At 26.3% G+C, this 24,142-nt stretch overlaps 1 protein-coding gene across 2 annotated transcripts; it reads right to left on the bottom strand.

Moving 5' to 3' along the window:
- Positions 1-1,236: 1,236 nt before the first annotated feature.
- On the bottom strand, positions 1,237-22,853 carry Cirl (Calcium-independent receptor for alpha-latrotoxin). Of its 2 annotated transcripts, none has more exons than XM_089215813.1 (17): positions 21,930-22,853; positions 12,174-12,265; positions 11,887-12,079; positions 11,721-11,827; positions 11,359-11,652; positions 10,718-10,916; positions 10,475-10,625; positions 9,449-9,776; positions 9,024-9,384; positions 8,378-8,597; positions 8,134-8,299; positions 6,493-6,698; positions 6,304-6,404; positions 6,068-6,236; positions 5,798-5,995; positions 5,476-5,706; positions 1,237-5,404 (listed from the first exon to the last, which is right to left on the bottom strand). In XM_089215813.1, exons 2-17 carry the CDS (start codon positions 12,250-12,252, stop codon positions 4,823-4,825), a joined length of 3,585 nt encoding a protein of 1,194 aa, XP_089071939.1. In that variant the 5' UTR covers positions 12,253-12,265; positions 21,930-22,853; the 3' UTR covers positions 1,237-4,822. The 2 variants fall into 2 exon arrangements, with proteins under 2 accessions (XP_089071939.1, XP_089071938.1); XM_089215812.1 differs by having other exon boundaries at positions 11,887-12,091; positions 21,930-22,852.
- Between the last annotated feature and the right edge of the window lie 1,289 nt (positions 22,854-24,142).

The following is a 24,142-nucleotide window of genomic DNA, read 5'->3' on the forward strand; positions in this document are numbered from 1 at the left end:
TCAGCAGTTCACATATAGCATTGTAGTTTAGAAATTAGAATGAATTGACCTATTATTATCAAATTTAATCTTAAAAACATTAATAGTATGATCGTTTTTACCAGTGGTGCCGAACTCTATGTTATGAAAATTTAAGATAGGGCCGCTTCATATTTACCATTTTCCTCTCCACGGTATGCTATTTTTCCGATATTAAGATGTTGGGCCTCTAGAAATATTTTTCCCCCTATTAGATTTTTAAGACTTCTGCGCCACTGGTTTTTACAATAATTTAGTTTTTAAGTGAATTATGAGTATTTTTAATGTACGATAAAAAGGTACTCAATGCTTTATAAAAACTTAAATTATTGTAAAAAGCCCACACATAAACATAAATAATGATGAGCGGTGGTGAACATATAGTTCGAAAAAAGTAAACAGGTTTTTTTAAATCTGTATCTTCATATTATTATAAAAATTAATTATCTGCTATAAAATTCAAATAGGTATTTATTTAAATTAAAATTATTTTTATTATTTACTACAATTCAAATAATCAACTTTTTTTAAATAAAATTCAAATGTATGATTAGGAAAACTTGAATAAAAATATTCAAATACTTTTAAGTTTTAAGTACCTATTCAAAATTCAAATACATATTTTAAATACATTTTTAAAGTATTTGTAGCTACCAGCTACATTTTTTAAATAAACTACTTATTTTCAAAAACTTTTTCTTTAATTCATATATTTTCTATATTCAATTTTATTTACATGAAAGTTCTAAAAAAACATTGTAAGAAAAACATTTTTAGTATACATATGTAAATTAATAACATAGGTACACTCACGACTAAATACATATTGTGGTTCATAAGGCCATGGGTACCCTGGAACTATTATTTATTAATGAAAAAAAATATTAAATTAATTTAAATTTGACTGATTATATTTTAATTAGTTTTTTAATGCCTTAATATTTTATAAGTATGGGACACCAATAAAAAATGCTCTAGATATTGCCCCAAAACAACAAACTAGATTTACTTTGAATTAGATCCAATATAAGACATCTCTACTAATTTTTGACAATCAGTACAGTAGAAATAAAATATTTATGTAAACTAACAATACCTAACTAAGTTAAATTGAAAATAAGTATTTTCATTTCTAACTTAAATACTCGTAGCATAAAAATTATATAGAGAAACAGCTTTAATTTGCTATTTATGTAACATAATAACAATTGAAACATATTAAGTTGAATATTTGTTTTTATTAATATAGGACTGCTCGGAGCCATTTTCATGTATTTAAATCTGCAATATTAAGACACAAATAATACAAATAAAAAGAAACAAAAAGGAACCTTATATTCTAAAACTGTATACATTTTTGATTTACATTATATACAATTTATTGTATTGTTCGCGTAAAATAAAAAGAACGAGTATAAAAATGAGAGGGCTGAATACAAAATTAATTGGATTTATTTTTAAATCTAATTATATAATTTATAGTACAATTTTTACATGTTAATTATATAAATATAATACTAATGTATATGATCACAGCATACGTCAATCATGTAATAATGACAAACCTATTGTAATAAGGATACCTATTACTCATTACTTTCGAAGTTAACCTATATACAACTAAATAAACCATTTAACCAACATGAGCTACAAAGTGTTCATTATAATGTATAAATTATGTTATAAATGTTAAGTATATTACGACCCGCACAATTCAATATTTAAAACAGGTATTACATATTTTGAAAAAGTTTCATTAAATTCATTGATTTCAATACCTATGTTATAACAATTTACCAATAATATTTCAGGTCTTTGTATAACTATTTCAATGATTACATCGTTGAAAACTAAGAATTATAAAATCACTTTATACTGAGTTTATTACAAGTATAGAATGGATAAAAAATAAAATAAATGATAATTGATACACACAACTATAGAAAATAAAAATTAAATTTTGAAAATACCAAGTCACACAAAAGCTAGTAATTAAACAATACATAGTTCATAATTACATAAACAATGTATTAAGCTCTTTTGTTCATAAAGACCAAATGTTTATATTCTAAATGAAATTATTAACATAATGCAAAACAAGCTTTTAACTTAATATATAAAAATAATATAATTTTTTAAGGGTATACGAGAACTAATCAAATACAGACTATAGTTTATTCTTATAGTTAATCATAAAGTAATGAAGTAGTGAGGATCAGGAGTATGTTAATCGATTCTTTTAAAAAAATTTAACAAGATCGTAAGCATTTTAAAAACTATAACATTTTAACAAATAAACATACTTAAGTTTTGATTTTGATAACATTAATCATACAGCTTATGTGATTTACACAATAAAAAAATTGTATATATATAAATATATAACGTAAATGATTTATTTCAATAACAGTTAAGGTATGGAAAATAAAATTCCAATATAATTTGTCTACTATGCAAGTACTAAAAGTAAAACGAATGATTTCTATAAAAGCAAGAATAAATCTGAGTAATACTGAATTAAGTTGTAAATTTCTTTTTAAATATTCACAAGTTGCATGAAAATATTTATAATTAATATATATATATTTTTAACATAATAAATATTGTAATTAGATATTGAAAGAACACAACAATTTGGGATTTAATTAAGTACATACTTAATTAAAATTATTTTATAAGTTATAAAAGAAAACATTTAAATTATGCTAAAATGTTTAAGTCAGTACAAAATATCTCCTGGTAAAATTTTATGAGAATGAGAAAATTATTCTCTATCTAAGGGTTTTATAACTTCTAAGAACTAAAAAATGACATGAATATAATGTAAAATTAAACAAATGTATCATTCCATTTTATAGCAACTATCGAATATTCAAAAATCTCATCAATGGACAAATAAAAATAACAGGTAAACAAACTCTACAAAATTACTAATCATTTTTTAAAATTATTATTACTATTATTATTTATTTCTATAATATTAAGAAAATTAACATTTAATTAAAATTAAAATCCTAGATAGGTAATAAACATATATTTTTAATCATATTGAATACTTTAGGAATATAATCAATATAATATAGTAATGGAGGATTATGTTTTAAAAGATGATAAATTATGTAGAATTCTATTTTTTTCTGAATTAGTTAAAAAGTTAATATTACAATTTTTTAATATCTGCAGAACAACTCAACGATGATTTTGTACATAAAATATTTTAAAAATGATAATGTTCATACAGTTAATAGATGATACAACATACAAACTGAAAAGCCAGTCTCAACTCTCAATAATCAGTCTCAATGAAAACATTAAAATTCACAATGCATCGGAGAAGAATAGATCTATTTAGGAACATTTCAAGCAGATTATGAAATATATGTTTAGGTAGTAGGTTGAATTAAATTGTAAGCTAAAAATGCAATGTAGATTTTATCTTATATCAGTATAAAAATAAAATTGATAAAAAAAATTAAAAAGTAATAATTTATCAGAAATAAAAATAATAGGATGAAAATAATTTAAAAAAATAAATAAACCACTATTAGAAATTAAATAAATTTCAGATAAACAAAAATCAAATTCTACTTTGTAAACAGCATTGTGAAAATGGATTGAAATTGTCTGAAAATATTTATCGAACTTATTTGTTTTATAAATGTTTTTATCTTAAAGTAATTATTAGACAACTATTTGAATTTACCTTTGTATTTGATATTTTTAAGGAATGAAAATTCAAAATATATTATTAATAAATAATAATAATAATAATAAATATTTAATTGTTGGAAATTAATTATTTAAATTCATGTGCCCTCCAATTTATATTAATATCATAAATATTATACTAATTAATGAATAGTTTAATACTATGTTTTATGATAAATAGTATTCAATATTAATAAAAATATTTAGTATTCAGTTATGAATACAATTGTTTTAATTTCTAGGAGTATTTCTGCTGTAAATATAACTACAAAAAAAAATTGTAATATTAATATTTAATTTAATTTATAGAAAAATAATATTAAAATTAGTAATTTTACCTTTGAGACACCGATTATACAAATTCATAAAACAGTATTCACTATTAGTATTAGAATAATTAAAAATAATATCAATTTTGTATGTCAATGGAATATTTTCTAATCAAAAACTAAAATTAATTAATACTTATTACATATAGCAGTTTAAGTTATTGCATGATTTAATATCAATTATGTCATTAAATAATATCTAAATTTATTGCTTTCGTTCATAGGACTAGACGATATTCCATCAGATTCATTTAAATAATTCCTCTTATAACATTTTAATAGGTACTACAAATAATTTAAATAGTTCAGTTTAGAATTAGTTTATTTTAAATCAAATTTATTGGATATTTAAGAGATATTTTAAGGCTAATTCATGTTGGAATATCAACATTTAAATTAATACAAGAATTTTGGAACAAAAAATTCGACTGAACTACCTAAAATGCTTCATGTTATTTTAAACTGTAGTCTGAATAGGTATAGCTAAAAATTTTAAAAAGTTCAAATAGATTTTAAGTATTTCTTCTCATTTGTAAATAAATTTTAAATAACGAAATTGTTCATGTATCAATACCAACTAGAGACGAAATAATCATCGAACAAAATTAAGTTATGTTTATCAATTATTACTTAATTAAATTTTGAGTTAAATACATACATATTTAATTTTAATGTAACTTTTATGGAGTCATGTTTAAGGTTAAGCAGTTGAAAAGTTAATTTATATATAATAGAAATCATTAATAGGTACCCTCTAATATAGGCAATCAACATTCATATGAATAATGTTGAATAGTCTGAGAATTAAATACATCATTTTGCTTGGGTTGCAAATGACACACAACGGTTTGCCCGTCCAATACGGCTATTGTCCTAGCTGTTTGTTCTTTAAGTTGTTGCTTAAATGCAGCGTTGAGAGCTGTATGGAAATTATGAGTTTCTGGGTTTTGTGAAGGAGCCATAATAAGTGGCCTATGGTCACCATAGCTCTTCGATGACTGGCGACTCATATCACTGTTTCGTCGACCATCTTCATCGCTCAAATCTGATACAAGAGCAGCTTGTTCTCGCTCTCGTTCACGTTCCCGTTCTATCTCTTCATACACTGGATCATCTAGTCCGGCGGATGCGGATATACCACCCATAATTTCTGAGTATGTGTGATTCCATGGACTAGTAGCTCGTACACCGCTTGCCCCAATGTATTTTTTTGATGAACAATTGTTGTCAACAAAACCATCACCAATAGTATTGCACCGAAGTGAACATATGTTGGGTGCACCACGACTGCTATGTACATAAGTAGGTTTGTTTAGCGTAAAACAGTTATCTTGAATGTTAGGTTTGCTCTAAACAAAAAGAATATTACGCATAAATATATAATTTAAATTTAAACATGAACTTGCTTTTAAGAAGGTACCTGAGATGACTGTTTATGAAGGGTGCCACTACTGAATACAGCAGAATTCTTAGGCAATTTAGTGCGAGAATAACTCTTTTGACAAGAACGGGAGTAGGGTAACGTAGCACCACATATTCCAGATTTTGGATCTTCATGACATATCGAACTTTCCAAATTTGGCAGGTCCATTTCATTTTGGATATCAACAACTTTTGTCACAGCATGTCGCTCGTGAGGTTGGTGAAATGTCTAAAAATTAAAATCCCCAAGAATATAATTTTAAGTTCATATTATAAGTTGTTTTTACAAACATATGAATTTATGTATTAAACAAACATACATTCATTCTATGAGAAGATAAAGATCTTGGTGTTGAAGATTCTGCTATACTTCCTTGACTGTTTTGGCCAACTGATGTGCCATACAAACTAGTTCTTTGATTTTTATAATTAAGATTCAATTCTGGTGTAGAATTTATTAAGCAGCATTGCCAAGGTAAAAACGAAATTATTGTTAACTCAGAAAAAACTTTATACACCTGTAAAAAAAAAAAAAAAATATATGAGTTAAAATTATAATTTTTTATTCAAAATCAATTCATACGACTTACCGAATTATTTTTAATACAATAAAGTATTATTATTAACAATCCCTGTGAACAATTTACTGCGGAAAATATATACAACATGAATGTTGAATATGAAGCTATGTATAGAAATGCTAATGTCCACGTCGATGTTATGAAAACAAATAATAAAATAGCACTTTTCAACCACATCCTATAAATAGATTTATAATAATAAAAAATGAATGAGACAAATAAATTAATATTATTTAATAACTTACTTTAAAGATGTTATCTTAACATTTTCTTTACATTTGACTGACATCAAGGAAGAATTACTTTTAATAATATATAATGATAGACATAGAAAGACTAGATTTACCTATACAAAGAATAAGATAAATATTATTACCAACAACCTAATGTTTTAATGAAAACACTATAAATTATTAAAAATGTTCACGACTTACTAAAACTACAAACATTATACTATAAATAATAATAGTATTTGCTTGCAAGCAGAAAGAATTATTTGAGTTGTAGATATAAGTGTTATCCATATAACAAGCTACAATAACAATTGTCAATGGAACTCCATAACCGACTAAATAATATAAACGCATTTGCAATTTTTCAGAGTCAAATGCTTCAATTAATGTAGCATATAAATGAAAACCTAAAAACATACAAATAATAATACAGTTAAAACATAGTGATGATGTCAAATTGAGTTTTTCTGGAATATCAAAAGTATATATAGAGCATCATCCAAATCATACATTTTATAGCCTCTATTTAGGAAACTTGTAATTCATTTGAATAATTATAATTGACAAGAACAGTTATTTTAAATTTAAGTTGTTTGCAATGATTGTATAAGTACGTTATCATAGGAGATCCATTTTATGCTAGGTATAAGTTCTTTTTTATTATGTACAGTGTACATTGTACACCAACTATTATTTAAAAAAAATTAAATTAAAGTACAATAAAAAAAAAAGGATCAGAATATAATATTCATGAATTTTAAATAATATTGTAGGTTAACCCTATACAAATACATATAAAATATGATTTAAAGTCATTTATATCTATATATACAGAGTGATTCTTTTAAGTGGGTACACTAATTATCTCGAAAAGTAATTACTTTTTTCAAAATATTTTTTTACATGGTTTCAAGTTGTTAAAAAACCATCGTTTTTATTAAAAAATTATACTTTTAAATATTTTTTATCCTAATCATTTTTTAAGTTTTTTACTTTTTTGAATGAGAACATAGAGTTTTTATTTCATATTCCAAAGCAGAATATTTTTCTAAGTATTTTGATACGTAAAAATCGAATTTAGGAAGAGTAGTTTATGAGTAATATGTATTTAAAGTTTAGACAAGCGGAGTAGTGGACAAACATTTTGCGGGATAACCCCGTACCACTCCGCTCATCTAAACTTTAAATACCTATATCTCGTAAACTACTTGCCCTAAATTCAATTTTTATACAACAAATTACTTAAAAAAATATTCTGTTTTGGAATATCAAATTAAAACTACATGTTGTCATTCAAAAAAGTAAAATCCTTAAAAAATTATAGGGATAAAAAAATGTTAAAAATATAATTTTTTAATAAAAACGTTGGTTTTTAACAACTTGAAACCAAGTAAAAAAATATTTTGAAAAAAGTAAATACTTTTCGAGATAATTAGTGTACCCACTTAAAAGAATTACCCTGTATATATTATATTAATTATATTAATACTATAGTTAACTTCAACTAGTTAGTAAAATAATGAATTTCTAAAATTTAAATTGATTTTAAATTACTTAACATAATAAGAGAAAAAATTTAATATTAAAGACTATTTGATATAAATGATATAATTAATGTTCCTATAGTTTCTTATATAAATAATGAATTATACATTTTTAATATATTTGAAATAAATAAATAATATATAAGCAATCATAAAAACAAATCTTATATTGTGTCAAAAATTTTCTTAAACAAGAAGTTGAATTTAATTATATGATCTTATAAATCACTGATATAAAATAGAATTAAAAACAATATTTAAAAAGAAAAAAATCGTTTCAAACACAGATTTGACATACCTTCAATTAGCGTCCATGTAAACGAACAAAGTAACAAAATATGTAAAATTGCTGCCATAATTGTACAAATAAAAACTATATTTTCTTGTGTGATTCCAAACATAAAAAAACATTCAACCAAGAAAAGGCAAAAAAATACATTTTTCAAAATTACTGTCCGATTTGACTAAAAATAAAAATTTCAATGTATTACTCACATATTAATATACAAAAATATAAAATTAAAAATTAAAAATAAATTTACTTTAACTGTTAATTGTAGAGTAATTGCGGCCAATAGAAAACAAATTCCAGAAAATATACAACTTATATACATGACCATATTATTTGATGCAATGCTTAAAGGTTCACTATCCGAATTTTTAAGATCCATTAATATAGCAAAATTTGTCAAATGATTACATTTGCATAATGTATGAGTTTGATTTGAATATATTACAGAACATCCTTCTTCTGACCATCCACTGTAAAAAAAACATCAGCATAATAAATGAAAAAAATTATAATGGACACAAAAATTCAATACATTATAGATTTTTATTTAAAAAACTTTGTATTATGTCATCACTGGTTAATAAATTACATTAATAAATTTTATAATAACATACAAATTAAATTTTTGAAAGTTGTTATTGCATTAATTTCCTTACTATTAACTGATATTAAAGTTAAACTAGCAAGCAAGTTCCAATGTGCAATAAATAATATATATAAAGTAACAAAATTCATCACATGTTTGTTAGATATTAAATAAGATTCACCAAAACAATTTGATTAAAAACTTACAGAACACATTAAAACAAATAATATAATTGTACAGTAAAATTATTTTTAAGTTTTTTTTTTATATTTTATCAACTCATTTTGATTAAAAAATATATATAACTCACTTTTCTGTATAATCCCAAAATACACAAGTAGGATTACTAACATTGTCAATTTGAAGATGTTGAAAACATAATTTTACTGGTTGATGTAATTGAATATGTTTTCCTTTACCAAGAGATGCCGATATAATTTTACTATTTATTATTCGAACACCATTGTTTGATTGAGGTTGTAAAATATTTTCTAGACTGTCAAATGCTATGTAAACAAGTCTTATGAAACCAGCTTCACTATTTTCAAGCAATGCTGTTCTATGCAATTGTAACCATGTGTCATTCATGAAAAATCCAGCATTAGATGAATACGAATGTGGAAATACTTCAGTGTTAACATTTTGTGTAGCAATAACTCTTACACTCAATACTGAAAAATAAATATTTAAATAATATTTAATAATAATTGATGATATAAAATATTAGTAGCTTACAAATATTTTGAACACTATGAGTGATTGTCTTTTCCTTCATCATAATATCAGCAAGTAGAAATGAATTTTCTTCTAGACCAATCAATAAACTAGTTGCAACACGCATTTGTTCACTAAACGTCAGGTCTTTCCACGAAGGATATTGAGAAGCATTAAGCAAATTGCTGCCAATCCGCACGACACATTGTAATAAATCAGTAACCATAGCCTCCTGTTGTTGCTTATCAGGAAATGTAACCATATCCTTTTCCATTTTTTGAGCAACATCTCGTAACATTTTTGTTGTAGTCATCATATCACCACCATATAATGGTTTACTATCAGTCACCTATAGTAAAAAAAATTAATACATAAATATAAAATCCATTAAAACAAAAAATTATTATTCACAGAACCTTGCAACAATTTTAGTTTCTAAAACCTAAGTTTTGACAAAATTAAAGTCAGTTCATGTAATCCAAAATTAATTCTGAAAAAAAATTGAATTCAAAAGTAAAATATTTACAAGATATAAACTGTCCATACGATCCTATGAACAGTGAAAAAATTGTATTTATTAAACTTATTAAACAGTAATTGAAAGCTTGAAAATATGAATTTTGTTATCAAATCATAATAACAATCAAACTAAAAATCAAAAATAGAAAGTATTTTGTACAGTCAAGACATTTTTCTACTGAAATAAAATATTTTTTTGAAAATTAAAATCAAACAATATTAACTAACTTTAATTTTCTCAAAACACGATAAGTTGCCGTAAAATTCATAAGGTTGATTTTATATTGTTATACAATTAAATATCCATATGAGAGTGACATTTCAGACCGGCATTAAACAATAATAAAAATACATACTAATAATAATTTAAAATTATCAAATAGATCCTGGGTAATAGCATTAGAAATTCCCTAATTGTCGCTCACTAAATATAAGATATAGTAAGGCAACTTGAGTCATAATATAGACACAAATAAAAGTAGAAATACATTTTTGTTAAATAAAATGTATCATCCTGAATGTATATACCTGAGATAAATCATTTGCAATACTGATAATAGAATCTCCCTGATGAAGTCTACTTTCTAAACTTGATAACCATACTGAACGACACTCTGAAAGATCTGGTGTAGGAGGTGATCTAAATGTTACACCTTTAATATAAGTCTGACATCTCCATCTATTAAATAAAAATAAATTATAAGTGAGCTCAATTTAAATGCTTAGATAATATATAACATTATAACACAGTAATATCTAATAAAATTTTACCTAGCAAGACCAGCAGCACCACCAGGGCATGGTTGTACAGCTTCTTCTCCTGATTTAGTCCAATTCCAAAATAAACTTCTTGATGTTTCAGGAGCACATGACAACGATAATCTATCATCCATTCCTTCAACATCAATTATGCTTAACTGTGGTGGTAAATCACTGGTAGGTACAATCCATTCAGTCGTTATTGCGCCTGCTATGATATAAATATAATAATATAAAACATTATTAAATAACAAATACAAGTATTCAGAAACCAGAAATTAAGCTTAATTAAATAGTGAAAATAACAAGTTAAACAAAAATTACAATAAGAAATGTAATTTAGTATGGAGTTTTACTCTTTCAAAATTTATAATTCAAATATTTTTTTTATTAGATCGAAATGTATAACATAAAATGTTTAAGCAATCGTGAAAAATATTTACTTTTTTATTTGAAGGATATTTTTCAAGTTAATTATAATTTACTCAAAAGTCTCAATAAATAATACTATTTAATTGATAAGAGAAGCATATAAACTTGATTTTGCTGTGGTAGTTTCAATTTTTTTTAAAACACAATCATCAATTTAATACTGGCATTTTTCAAATTATAAACTATATTTAATTACTGATAATAATCAAAATGTAATTTACTTGATTGTAAGTGTTGTTCATTATCAGTCTTTGAATTATTTTCTTTATAATTATTAACAACAATAGAAACTTCTGGTGTAGCAGTTGTACTTGTACTTGTAGTAGTCACAGAAACTGATACAGGCTCTTCTTCTACATTAGATCCGACAATATCATCTAATTGAGGTGATGACAAAATTGGTGGGATTGGTGTAGCCGGTTTTAGGGTCAATAATTTATCTGCATTCCAAACACTAGGTTGTGATGTTATTAACCAAGGAGGATTTGGTCTGAGTGTTGTAGTTGACAGTGATGCTAGAATTTAGTAAATATTATGATGAAAATGAATCTATAAAATCAAAAATTTCAGAACATTGAATTACCAGGAACACAACGATATTGTGCCTCAAGATACTTCATAGTACCGGGGCATGGATCAGAAAATAAACTTGTGTTTGCTTGTATGCTGCAATTTCTTTTTTCATTGCATCTAAAATAAAATAGCAAATTAATATAAAAAATTTAATAAGATAAATAAATTCTAATTACCTGGCTTGCAGTAGTGGTAAAGTATTTGTGGACATGCAATTGACACTCCAGTCTGTATTACCATGATCATTGCAAACGGTAATAGAATATCTACCATATATAGCCCTATCCAAATGAATGATTTCACCATCTTTACATTCCAATTTAAGAGGTTTTCCTTCACAGGCATATACAGTATCATAACGAGAAGTATCTATAAATTGAACTAAATTATTTAAGTGAAAATATTTGTAACTCAAATCACATAATTTTTTTAATAGTATATATATAATAGTATTGTATAATACCTTTAGCTAAGGTGACAGGAAATAAAGCAGTCAACAAGAAGAATACAAGTTTTACATTTGCACTGCTCAATCTTGCCATCTCCTTTTAGACTCTAAAAACAAAAATAAAACAACTCATTAATTAAAGCCTCATCGTTGACTTTCAATATTTTTATTGTGATTAAATTATTTAAATAAAAATTAATAGGTGATCACCAATGAAATTATTAAGACATCAAATGAGTTTTAATTTTTTAAAGAACACTAAAATATCTATTAAGAACTGTAACAAAAATAAGAAGTGCGTTATTATATCCAAAAAAAAGTTTATATTCTACATCAATCTAAGAACCTACATTAATTTAGAATACATGATTAAAAACTTAAAATTCTCTTTTTTTTCTTTATTATAACACATTGGTGCTGATCGAATATACAGACTACCAACACTTTTCTGCTCAAATATACAGATTATTATGTAGACAGCATAGTCAAGTAGGTGTACCTGTAATACACAGTATGAGGTCTGACACCCCCTTTTTTAACACCAAAGAAAAGGACAAAATTCAAACCTGCGATCACGTTTTCTAGCATTTACAAACACTATCACACTTATGGCATAATAATGTTTCTTCAGCAATGTCTAATAAGCCATGCTCCCTTCAAAATGCGGTGGTATTTTTTTCATTATAAGCTCAAAAAAGAATCTTTTAAGAGAAGGTCATACCCGCATATGTTGTCTCCATCTTATAAGTGTGTAACATAGCAAATTTTACGCTCAGCAGTTCCAATTTAGCTCTGTTAGTTTAAAAATTAGAGTGAATTGATCTCTTATAAAAATTAAAGGTAATATTATTATTTAGGTTATCACAGAGGCTTTTTATTATTTTTATTTTAGAGCGAGTTATGATTATATTTTCAGAAAAATTAACTCTACAAAATGGCTATTTAATTTTTTTGGAAATAATTAAATAAGAAAATATATTTTTCAACTTTTTTAGCACAACATTAAAATAAATTAAAATATAAAATAATTGTAGTTCTAATCCCTGTGAGTCTTATTTAACCAGAAATTTGATATCTCCATTATTTCGAGAGGTATCGCAACAGGTAAATGCTCACGAGACACCCTGTATAGCATACAGACACTCATGTAATTTAACTTAAGGTACAAAGATGTTAAGAGACTATCAGTATATTATCTGCTATTCCTCAAATTTGAAACATTTCTTCATTTTGAAGAAAAAAACTATTTCAACTTTTTGACTATTGTTGTCGACATAAATGCAGTTTAGCTCATACGTGATTTTTTTTGTCAAAATGTGTTTCTTCAAACTTAATGTTACAATACTTTCAAAAAAGTAACTCAGTATTTATTTAGAAGTCATGGTCATAAAACTTAAAACACTCAATTTTTAGAAAAAATTGTATTTTTAAAGTTTAAGTTGCCAAAAATATTTAATTTTTGAAAATTTTGAAACTTAAACGCTCGACATTTTGGTGAAATCAAGATTTCCTATAGTACTTACATTTTATATTACTGTTAATAGCCACTTAAAACTTATTTCATATGTTCGCATTTTAAAGAACCTACCTAGAAGTTGACTAATTTAGAGTTAATTGATTTCACAAGTCCCTAGCCCTCCCATGGGGATTTGTGTTACTTTAATATGCAAATGTTTTGAATAGTTTAATAAATAAGTTGTATGTGGTTTATTAACAATAATATAAAAATTGAATACTATAAGTAAATTCTGATTCACCAATTGAGTATATAAATATAAATATTAAAAATATATATTTTTTTTTTTGAAAGTTTCATCAAATTACAAAAATACATTTTTTAAAAAGAAAAAAAATTGCTTGTGAGCTCAACTGCATGCATTCTAATATCTAATGTACAAAACAGTACCAAACACCACTAACATCTTGCTGTTAATTATTCACCTTCTTCTCACTTATAGTATGAAGAGAACCGTTCTGGAGTACAGTATAACACTATTGTTGTGATTGTACTTCGTTATTGATGAGGCAATAGTAATGTATATGTTCGACGAGCAAAGAAGATATCAGTCTATATCACTAAGAATATTTTATGATACATGTATTTAGTTGGTATTAAAGTAATTTATTTTTCTGTTAGTATCTAATATGGCAGATTTTTTAATTTTAAACCTAAAACATAGAATTTAAAAATTTCTGTAAATTATCATTGTATGTACCCCTTAAAATAATATTTTTAAGTGAAAGTTTCAAGTATGTAAGAATAATATTTAAAATAACAACACTATAACTAAACCAATTATTCTATCGTTACATGATACCAAAGTTTGATCAAATTTAAATTCAAATGTCTCTAAAAAAAATTGTGCTTATATAATGTTTAGATTTTTGATAACATTTTGAACTAAAAATTATGAGGAACCTTGAATCACATTTTTTTTCAATCCTCACCTATAAAAATAATGCAAATACATCTTCAGATAAATCTTTTATAATAATTTATGGAGAACCATGTATTCAATTTTCAAGCTTTTGACCAAGTAAAACAAATTACATGATATTATAGTAAAGGACATTTTATAGGAAATTATAACATGAACATTTGGTAGAAATGTCAGTTTCTATTGTTTTTGTGAAATACTGATTTTGCGTAAAACTTTCAATTTTCATTTTTATGTTTTTTTTTTTTTTTTGTTTATCCCAGAGTTATATTTTACTTTAAAAATATCCTAAAGCACTAACTAGATTTATGTTGCATTTACTGCCCAAAAAGGTTATGAGTAACAGAAAAAAAACACATCGTAAAATCAATACAATTTCATCACTTCACTTAGAGACTTAATGTATTTCTAATCTAATAAAGTGAAATTAATGCAGTATCACTTAATAGTATCACTGAAGTTCTTTCTTCAATACTTTAGTTATGAAAATAATTATAACCAGTTTAAGTATTAATAGTAAAATGATTGAAAAAACACACAAAGGGCATTAGATTGATACGTTCTTATTAATTTTATCATATTTAAGTTAACAACAAAATAAGAAAGGCAAAAAAGGTTTTCATATTACAACAACAAATTGCTTTTCAACATCTACTTATTAATTTTATCATATTTAAGTTAACAACAAAATAAGAAAGGCAAAAAAGGTTTTCATATTACAACAACAAATTGCTTTTCAACATCTACTTAATAGATATAACATAAATAAATTGTTATTAACCGGTTTTATCGGAAAATGTATACGAATAAAAACAAAAACGGAACCACAATTAGTTATTTTATAAAACGAAAACGAAATAGTTAACCAGAAATATTTTTAGTTCTCAAACGGAAATAATTAAATGTTTAATAATTATGAATAATAATATTTAATTTTACAGATTTTGTTAAGTTGGTCTGACTGTGTTGATGGTAATAATATGAAAAATTATAGTGTAAGCACGGACAACGATTTATTAATATTTTAGTCTGGCTCACAGATATATATATATATAGTTATTATGTATATCTGTGGTCTGGCTACTAATTTCCCACCACACTATTTATAGAAAATACGCTATCACTTTTAAAATTGAAGATTAAATTTTAAAAATGTGTAAATTATTTCATAACCATGACAACAATCTGTTTGAGGTACCTATAAAGTTGTTACTTATATAAAAAAAAAATTATATACCTATATTTTCAAAAGAACAAAACTAACTGGTTTTATTAATTTGAAAAACGGTTTTAAAAATCTATAAAATATGAAACCAATATTAACCACTTTTTAAAACCGAAAAGAACAGTAGACAAACTAAAACCATTAACCACAAAAAATCATTACGGTTTGAAGCCCTGAATATATATAATATATTTTTGAATAAATATGTTATTATTTTATATTTATAAGTTATAGTCAATTTATAATGTTCAAATTATAGTAAGTAACTTAACTAAACAGTGTTAAAACTCCGTTCTCATGCAATAATATTTTAGTTCACTGACATGATTTAATAACAGACACTTTTAAATGTCCAGGTCAAGTCGAATAAAGCTAATAACCTTTCAATAACAAATCCTCTTTATAAAAGGTATTAAACAAATCTAAATATTTTGAAAATTTTATCAAATATATAAAATGCCTATATAAACATTCAGTTAAAATTTCAAGTATCTGCGGTCATTTGTTTTAGAGTTACACCAAAATTTCATGTATCTATGGTCATTCGTTTTAAAGTTACATCAAAAACCAAAATCGATTTTGTCGAAAAATGATTGTTCGTAAAATTTCCCGTTTTTCCCTTAATTTTTAATTTGTTTTTCTCGATTATTTAGAAAAGTATTAAGAATTTTTTACTTTTGACCCCCCAAAGTACCAACTAGATTCACTTTCTGATCGAACGAGGTACTGAAGTCAAAAATCGAAGCATTTTTACTGCCCCAAAACGTGATGACAGACACAAAAAAAAAACTCACATCATGGTAAAATCAATACATTCATCGCTCTGCTCAGAATCTAAAATTATTTTTTGGTTTAAATTACTATAGATAAAATTCTAAACCAAATACATCCATAATTGTGTAATTTTCATAATTTATCAAATCAAATAAATGAAATATTTAATTTAAATAGTTAATGAAGAAAAATTAAACCAAGGTACATTATTGCCTCATATTATAATAGATTAATATGAAAATGTTTAAATTTTCATTGGACAATCAATATTTATTTGGTTTTACCGATTCCAGCAAAACTTAAAAAACTCTTACGGAATTTAAAAACTCAAAAAAATAAAACGGCATCAATCCTAATTTTCTTTAGACAAATCCAACTTTAATTAAGCGTTAATGGCAGAAAAAGACATTAAATTTTGAACCCTTAAGAACATTATTACTTGAAATATTTTCAAAATATAATAAAATTAGGTTATACATTTTTAAATTACTCCCTTTAGATTCTGAGAGAAACAATGAATGTATTGATTTTACAATTATGTGTTTTTTTATTTTATTTTTTGTGTGTGTATGTCATCACCTTTAAATTTCTTCAGCAGTATTTTTTCTGGTGGGAAAATGAATCTAGTGGGTACTTAGGGGTTTAAAAATCAAAAATTTCGAATAGTTTTCAAAAGTGGTATTTTGATTTTTTAGTGTAACTCTAAAACGATTCACTATATATACATGACATTTTCAATATATTTCAACACTGTTATTTATAGATATTTTAAATTTAAAATTTTTTGGTTTTTAATCTATAAATGTCAATAAAATGTTATTAGTTGGGTCAAAAAATTTAAAGATTCCCTATAAATGTATATAATAGAAATTGAAAAATATTAAAAATTATAGGCACATTTCTTTTCATAACCATTTTAGGTTCAAATTTTTACAACATTTTATTGAATTGAGAATATATGAATTAGTTAGTTAAAATATCCTAGTCTGATCAACAGTCTTCACTCTGAATCGTTTTTTGTATACAAAGATCATTGAATTTAATACAATCCATTAAAGAGACTCACTTGTAACCTACTGTACAGCAGAGCGACATCCACTTACCGGCTTTTTTTTATCAAAGCTTGTAAGTTGTAAAAATATATGTTTTTACTTATAATTTACAAGAATGTAGAAAATAATAAGTATTGAAAAATACATATTATTAGAATGTTATTCATAATTTTAATTTTAGGTAGTTTATTAATGAAAAGTAAGTAAATATGTTATTTGCATGAATTAGATTCTTTGACACGTTGACTGCCATGCGGCCGCTAGCGTCCGTATAAAAATAATTAGGTATTGATAATTTTAAGACCGCCGGCTACCACGCCATATCATTCGTAGGAGGTCATACAGCCGCGGGCTGCCGTAAATTAATTTGGATTTATATTATTAACTTTTCCGTGGCGCTACAATAATGATATTGAAAATATGCTATGGCGTAGTGGGAATAATTGCAATATTTTGATGTAATAAACATAATTTTAACATATTTTTTTAGTAATAAGTTGAAAAAATTAGTTTATATAATAAAACAACTTCGTGATATTCTACCACCTAAAGACATTAGAATATTTTACTTAGCTCTTGTTGAATCGCAAATCACATATGGTTTAATAGGTTGGGGTGGTGCCTATGACAATATTCTCTCCCTACTTCAAACCTGTCAAAACACAATTATCAAAGTTGCAATTAAAAAAGACCGTAGATATCCAACCGAAAAAATATTTAAAGAGTTTAATGTATTAAATATTAAAAACCTGTACTTTAAAATAAGCATTTTGTATATAAAAAAACACAATATACTGTCCCCTTTGAACCATGGTGTCAATACTAGGTACGCACTACATAAATACTCCCAAATTTGGCCAAAAAAAACCGGCTGTCGAATAGTATTTGATTTCATAGGGACCAAGATTCTCAATTCAATGCCAAATTATTTAGCGAACTTGCCATTGCCATTATTTAAGAAACATATCACACACTGGTTAATGTATGAATGTGACGTCACTAAATATGATTAAAAATATGTATAGTATTTATAATATTAGTATTATTTTCGTCGTGAATTATTTTGTACCAATCTACCTATAACATACTTTATCTGTTTTTGTTTTTGTTTTTACTTCTATTGTACAATTAGGTTATTAATTTCAAACACAAATATTGTAGATGTCTGTCAATTATAATTTTTATGCAAATATGTAATGTATAGTAGATAACCCTGGGCCTCCACACGAGTATGTCTCAGTGAGGCCCAGTAATCTCATAGATTTAAATTTAAATAAAAAATTTAAATAAAATAAAAATTGTGTCAAAAAAGAGATGATTATACTAAACCCTATAAACAAGGGATAGCCAAATGGCGGCCCGCTGACAAGAGGAAAAAAAGTAAAAACCATTAATATTATATGTTCTGATGTTGTAATTTATTATTTTCTTTAATTGGTTTTCAATTCCAGCAATTTATATAGCCTGAGAACAATTTCAAGATTCCTAACCTTTAAAAATATTTTTATTGGTGATCCCTGCTATAAATATTAAATACAAAAAATAGAAAAGTATCTATGTACTTAGGTAGGTATTAGAGTAAAATAAATATAATTATTAAAATAATTTATATTCATAATTATTATACTACCTATATGATAATAGTGAGGCTACTTAATAGGTCCAAATTATGGTTCCTAAATATTCAAATATAATTAATGACATTACAAAACGATTACAAAATGTAATATACAAACTTACAAACATGCCAACCTCATAAAAAACATATTAGCAGGTACTTATAAAAGTAACTTATATAAATATTTAATATTAAAACATTTAATTTTATATAGACGATACCTTTAATCTATATGTAAATATCCCAGTAAATATAGAGATAAACTATCAATACATTACTATTATATACTTAATAAAATATTGTTCAAAGTTTAATAGATACATAAATGTCTGGATAAATATAAAATAAATACCCTACCTACCCATATTGTAAAAAGTTATCTTATTTATGAATTCAAATAAATGTATAGTAGTATCTTAAAATATCTTAGTATCATTATCATTTTATAAGAATGTTGTACCTAAATATACATAAAAGTAAAAATTACTTTATGCAACATCAAAGCAATCCCGTAATTTCAAATTTGGTCAAGTAGACCAATAGGTTGTACAAAATGATACCAAAAAAAACTTAAGGAAATTTAATCGTAACTTATTTTGTGAGTATTACCTCGATTCCTTAACAAATAACTTTTACTGAACTTATTTTATGTTCAATTTATTATAATAACTAACTTAAATATTTAAACATTTGTCTGCTAATTATTAAGTGACTTAATTTGTATTAATATCTACTTTGTATTAAATAAATAAATTTAGTGTGTAAGTACCTACCTACTTACATTACAAAAATCTCTTTAAATATTTTTTTGGCATACCTCAATAATTTTGAAAGGAACTGTAAAAATTCCTTCAGTAAAATAATATATATATTCAATTCAGACCTCATTACGAGCACTAAAGAACTCGTTAAAGAGTCAATAGAAAATCACTGGAAATCTTTAGACATCAGAAATCTGTAAGTATTAAACCTGTACACCATTGTTACTAGTGGTTTATTCTTTGATACAGACAAATAACTATGTACACTTTTCAGTTGTTTCAATGGGCGGAACACTTTTCTGCCAAAATGAGCCTTTCCCTTTTCGGCCATTCTGAAATGACCGACTATTTTGGTCACCAATGAAATATTCTTTTCACGTTTTTTTTTTATTAAACAACCAAAACACTACTTTTTTTAATAGACTGTATAAAATAATAATATATATAAAAAAAATTTATATATTAATTACCTATATATACATTAAGATCCAATTATTTTGCATGTCTAAGTACTTTATTGATATATACGGTAGCAGACACAATGATACATAATATGTGTACATGGATAGTAACACACTGAAATATAATTGAACAATGATATTGATCGACCAGATAACGACAAGAATAAGATACCTATAAATAATACAATATAATAAAGATAAAAGTAATAGTAATAATAATAATAATAATGAAATCAAAAATTATTGTATACGAGTATGCGTCAACAATTGTCAATTATTAATTTATAATATATTGAATTAAGTTAAAAAGTATACAAAATAAAAGTTATATTATATTATTCATTTACACAACAAGTATAAAATTATGTGGATTTTTAATTTTTTTATAGCTATAACACATACGTTTAATAAATTTTATGAAATAAAAATAATAATTTTGTCAAATTTTTACCTAATATTTTTTTTATAATAATTTTATCAAATTGTTACCTAAAATTTGTTAAATAAGTAGGTAACATTATGGTGTTAAGTTAATATTATTGTAGATAGTGATTTAAACTTAGATTCAAAAAAATACTATAATACATTTTTTTTTTTCAATAGTACATTTAACTGCCTAAACCCAATTAAATTATATGAAAATTAAAATACAATGGTCCGTTGAAAATTGTATTTAATTTATAGTAATTATTTTTAATTATAATATAATACCTACCTAGTACCTAATAGATTTATACAATTATTTTACTTTACTTATATTGTATTAAAATATTACCTACAAAAATTTTATTGTACTTAATGACTACTCAGTATCAACTATTAAGTGATACAACATACAACTATATACCTAACTAATTTAAAATAAATATAAGCAACATTCTGTAAGTACACGAATTATCATCTTCATTAAACAAGGTAGCAAATAAGCTAGTACAATTAAGTAATTCAAAATTTAAATTAACAAGTAAAATATGTGGCCAGATTAAAGTCAATCACATGTATTAAATATTACTATTGTAAATTTAATTGTATAGATAACATTGTGCAATATATATTTTCACTTAAATATTACTTAACTTAGTTTAAATATTGCTTATATTAAGTAGGTAAGTATAAATATATCTACCTTAGATTAAGTTTTAAGGATGTAATTTACCAGCCTAATTCATTAAATCTGTATTTAATAGTTGATAAAACACAAATATAAAAACATAAATCACTTGACTAAAAAATTTAGTACCAAGAAGTATACTTGAGAGTATATTGTACAAAATATCAATAGCCAACACCAACTACCTATAGTACATGTCACATTAGTAACAATATCATTTAATTTTAAACAGATTATGGAACATTAGATCTGTAATCGGTGATTACCTAATTTTTAAAACAGTATTCGCAACCCAAACATATTAGATTGATTAAAGTAAAAAATTATTTACCTTTTATATTCGCTATAACAATATGTGTCGCAAATTCATTTTTGTTCGTGTTTGAAGGGTAATGTTTTCAACAGTGTGTTACCGTTACTAGCATCAACAGACGTGCAACAATTTGCACATTGTCCGAACCACGGATGACTTTTCTACGGCAGATCGGTCAACGGGTACAGCAACGAACATCTGCGAGATGGTCGTACACTTTCTAGCGACTGTCACAAGACGAACGATGAAAACCTTCGTTTCCCGTACGACGTTTGCGCAACAATCGTAGTGATGTCGACATTAGGCCCGAAGACGAGACCAGGACCAGACACGATATCAAGAACGCTCGGGACACCTGACATACAGGGGGTAGAAGATAATTACTACATAAAAACGCACAAAAATCGTGCGGATAACAATAAATGGTCAAGTTCTCGAGTTGGCGGTGACGAAGTATGAAATATCGGCGCGAGCCGAGCGGTAGTTACTGTTGAAAGACGACGTCACTGGCGCCGCGCACCGCACCGAAGCTACACACACGCGAAAATGCCTGTCGTACGGTCAATGGCAATAACGACAACAATGTCTACGAGTCTACGGCGACGGGTTGTTATTATCAATTATTTGGTACAACGGCGGTCACTGCAATCTCCTGACGACGTTCGAAGGAGTCCGTGCTGTCTGGTCGCCGACGTTGTGGTCGTTGTTGTTGTTGTTGTCGACGATAATGGTGCAAGCACGACAGCAGCGGTATCATTTAAACGAAACACGACAAGAACGAAATCCACGGCTACACCCGACGTATGACGCACCGATGATCGACGCGACAACGAGACAACAATATCATTATTTTTTTTTTCTTAATCGGGGCTACCGCACGAACAATATAATAATAATAATAATAAAAATAATAATAATAATAGTAATAATAATAATAACAATAAGATAGCTACTGCTACGACCTATACGCCGTGCAGTCCAACCATTCCTACGATATGCCGTGTGTGCATGCGCGTATGTATGCGCTGTTGTACGTGCGCGTGCGAGTGTGAGTGGTTCTTCCCGTATTAAAACGTGTGCGTATAATACATGTATATATATAAGTAATACGTATGTGTACGGTCACGGAGCGTGTGTTATACGCCGCTGACTGTGGTTGTAGTAGTGTAGTGGTAATAGTAGTAGTACAACTGTAGTAGTAGTATAGTTATAGTAGTAGTAATAGTAATAGTAATATTGTAATAGTTCGTGGTGAACCAAGAGGTATGGAAAAAAAAGATTTCTTAGGAAGAAAAAACAAAATGGGGAAAAGAATAAAAAATGAATAACGGGTACCGGCAACAGTGATTGACGACAACGGGTCCGAAAACGCGGACCGTGGACACTGGTACACGGCTACTTTTCCGCTACTCCGTACCACGGATCCGCTATTGTGATGATATCTCCCACTCCAGTACTCCGCCCGCCCTACGAACTAACGGGCCAACCACCAACACCACGGCGCAGCCGCCGCCGCCGCCGCGCTATGCGCCGCATACCAGTGGTAACCAAATCGCGGACATTCCGTCGGCCGTCGAAATTTACAACGCGTTTGGCGTTACTCGATTATAGATCTGTGATAGTGATTTACAACGATATTGTACTTTAAATTTTAATGTGTATGATATTATAAGTCAACATTTATTATACTATAAAGTTGTAGTGTTACAGCAATACGTCACTATGATGTACTGTAGATTTTTATGATAAGATCCTGGAGTCTGGACACCCCTGGCCTGTCAACCGTCGCATCGCTGTTTGTGTTCGATGGTCGGGCGGTGCGGCAGTGGCAGCGAACGACGGTGATGCGTTGCTCGTATATGTAATATGTATAGTACTATAGTGTATAATATAATATATTACTGTGTAGTGTGTAGTACACCTGTGCATCGCACCGCCCAGTGCCCACGGAAGTGGAATTAACTCAGACGGACGACGGAGAAAGATTCCCATCTCAGCCGTCGTGTACGCATCGTCGACAACTCGTGGGATGGCGAGTGCGACATTATTTAACATTATTATTATTATTATTATTATCATCGCCACAGCCGCTGAATCCCCTTTTAGGTGTTTAGACGTATTACACGGCGCACAATACGTATAACTATAAAATATATCAGGAGCATACAAAATTCTATAAATTTAAGACCCAAGATTCAGAATATTTAAAAAAATTTTATACTTAAATATAA

Source organism: Diuraphis noxia, unplaced genomic scaffold (genome assembly GCF_037042655.1).
Source record: "Diuraphis noxia isolate RWA-SAM2 unplaced genomic scaffold, SU_Dnox_SAM2 contig0001, whole genome shotgun sequence".
Taxonomy (NCBI): Eukaryota; Metazoa; Arthropoda; class Insecta; order Hemiptera; family Aphididae; genus Diuraphis; species Diuraphis noxia.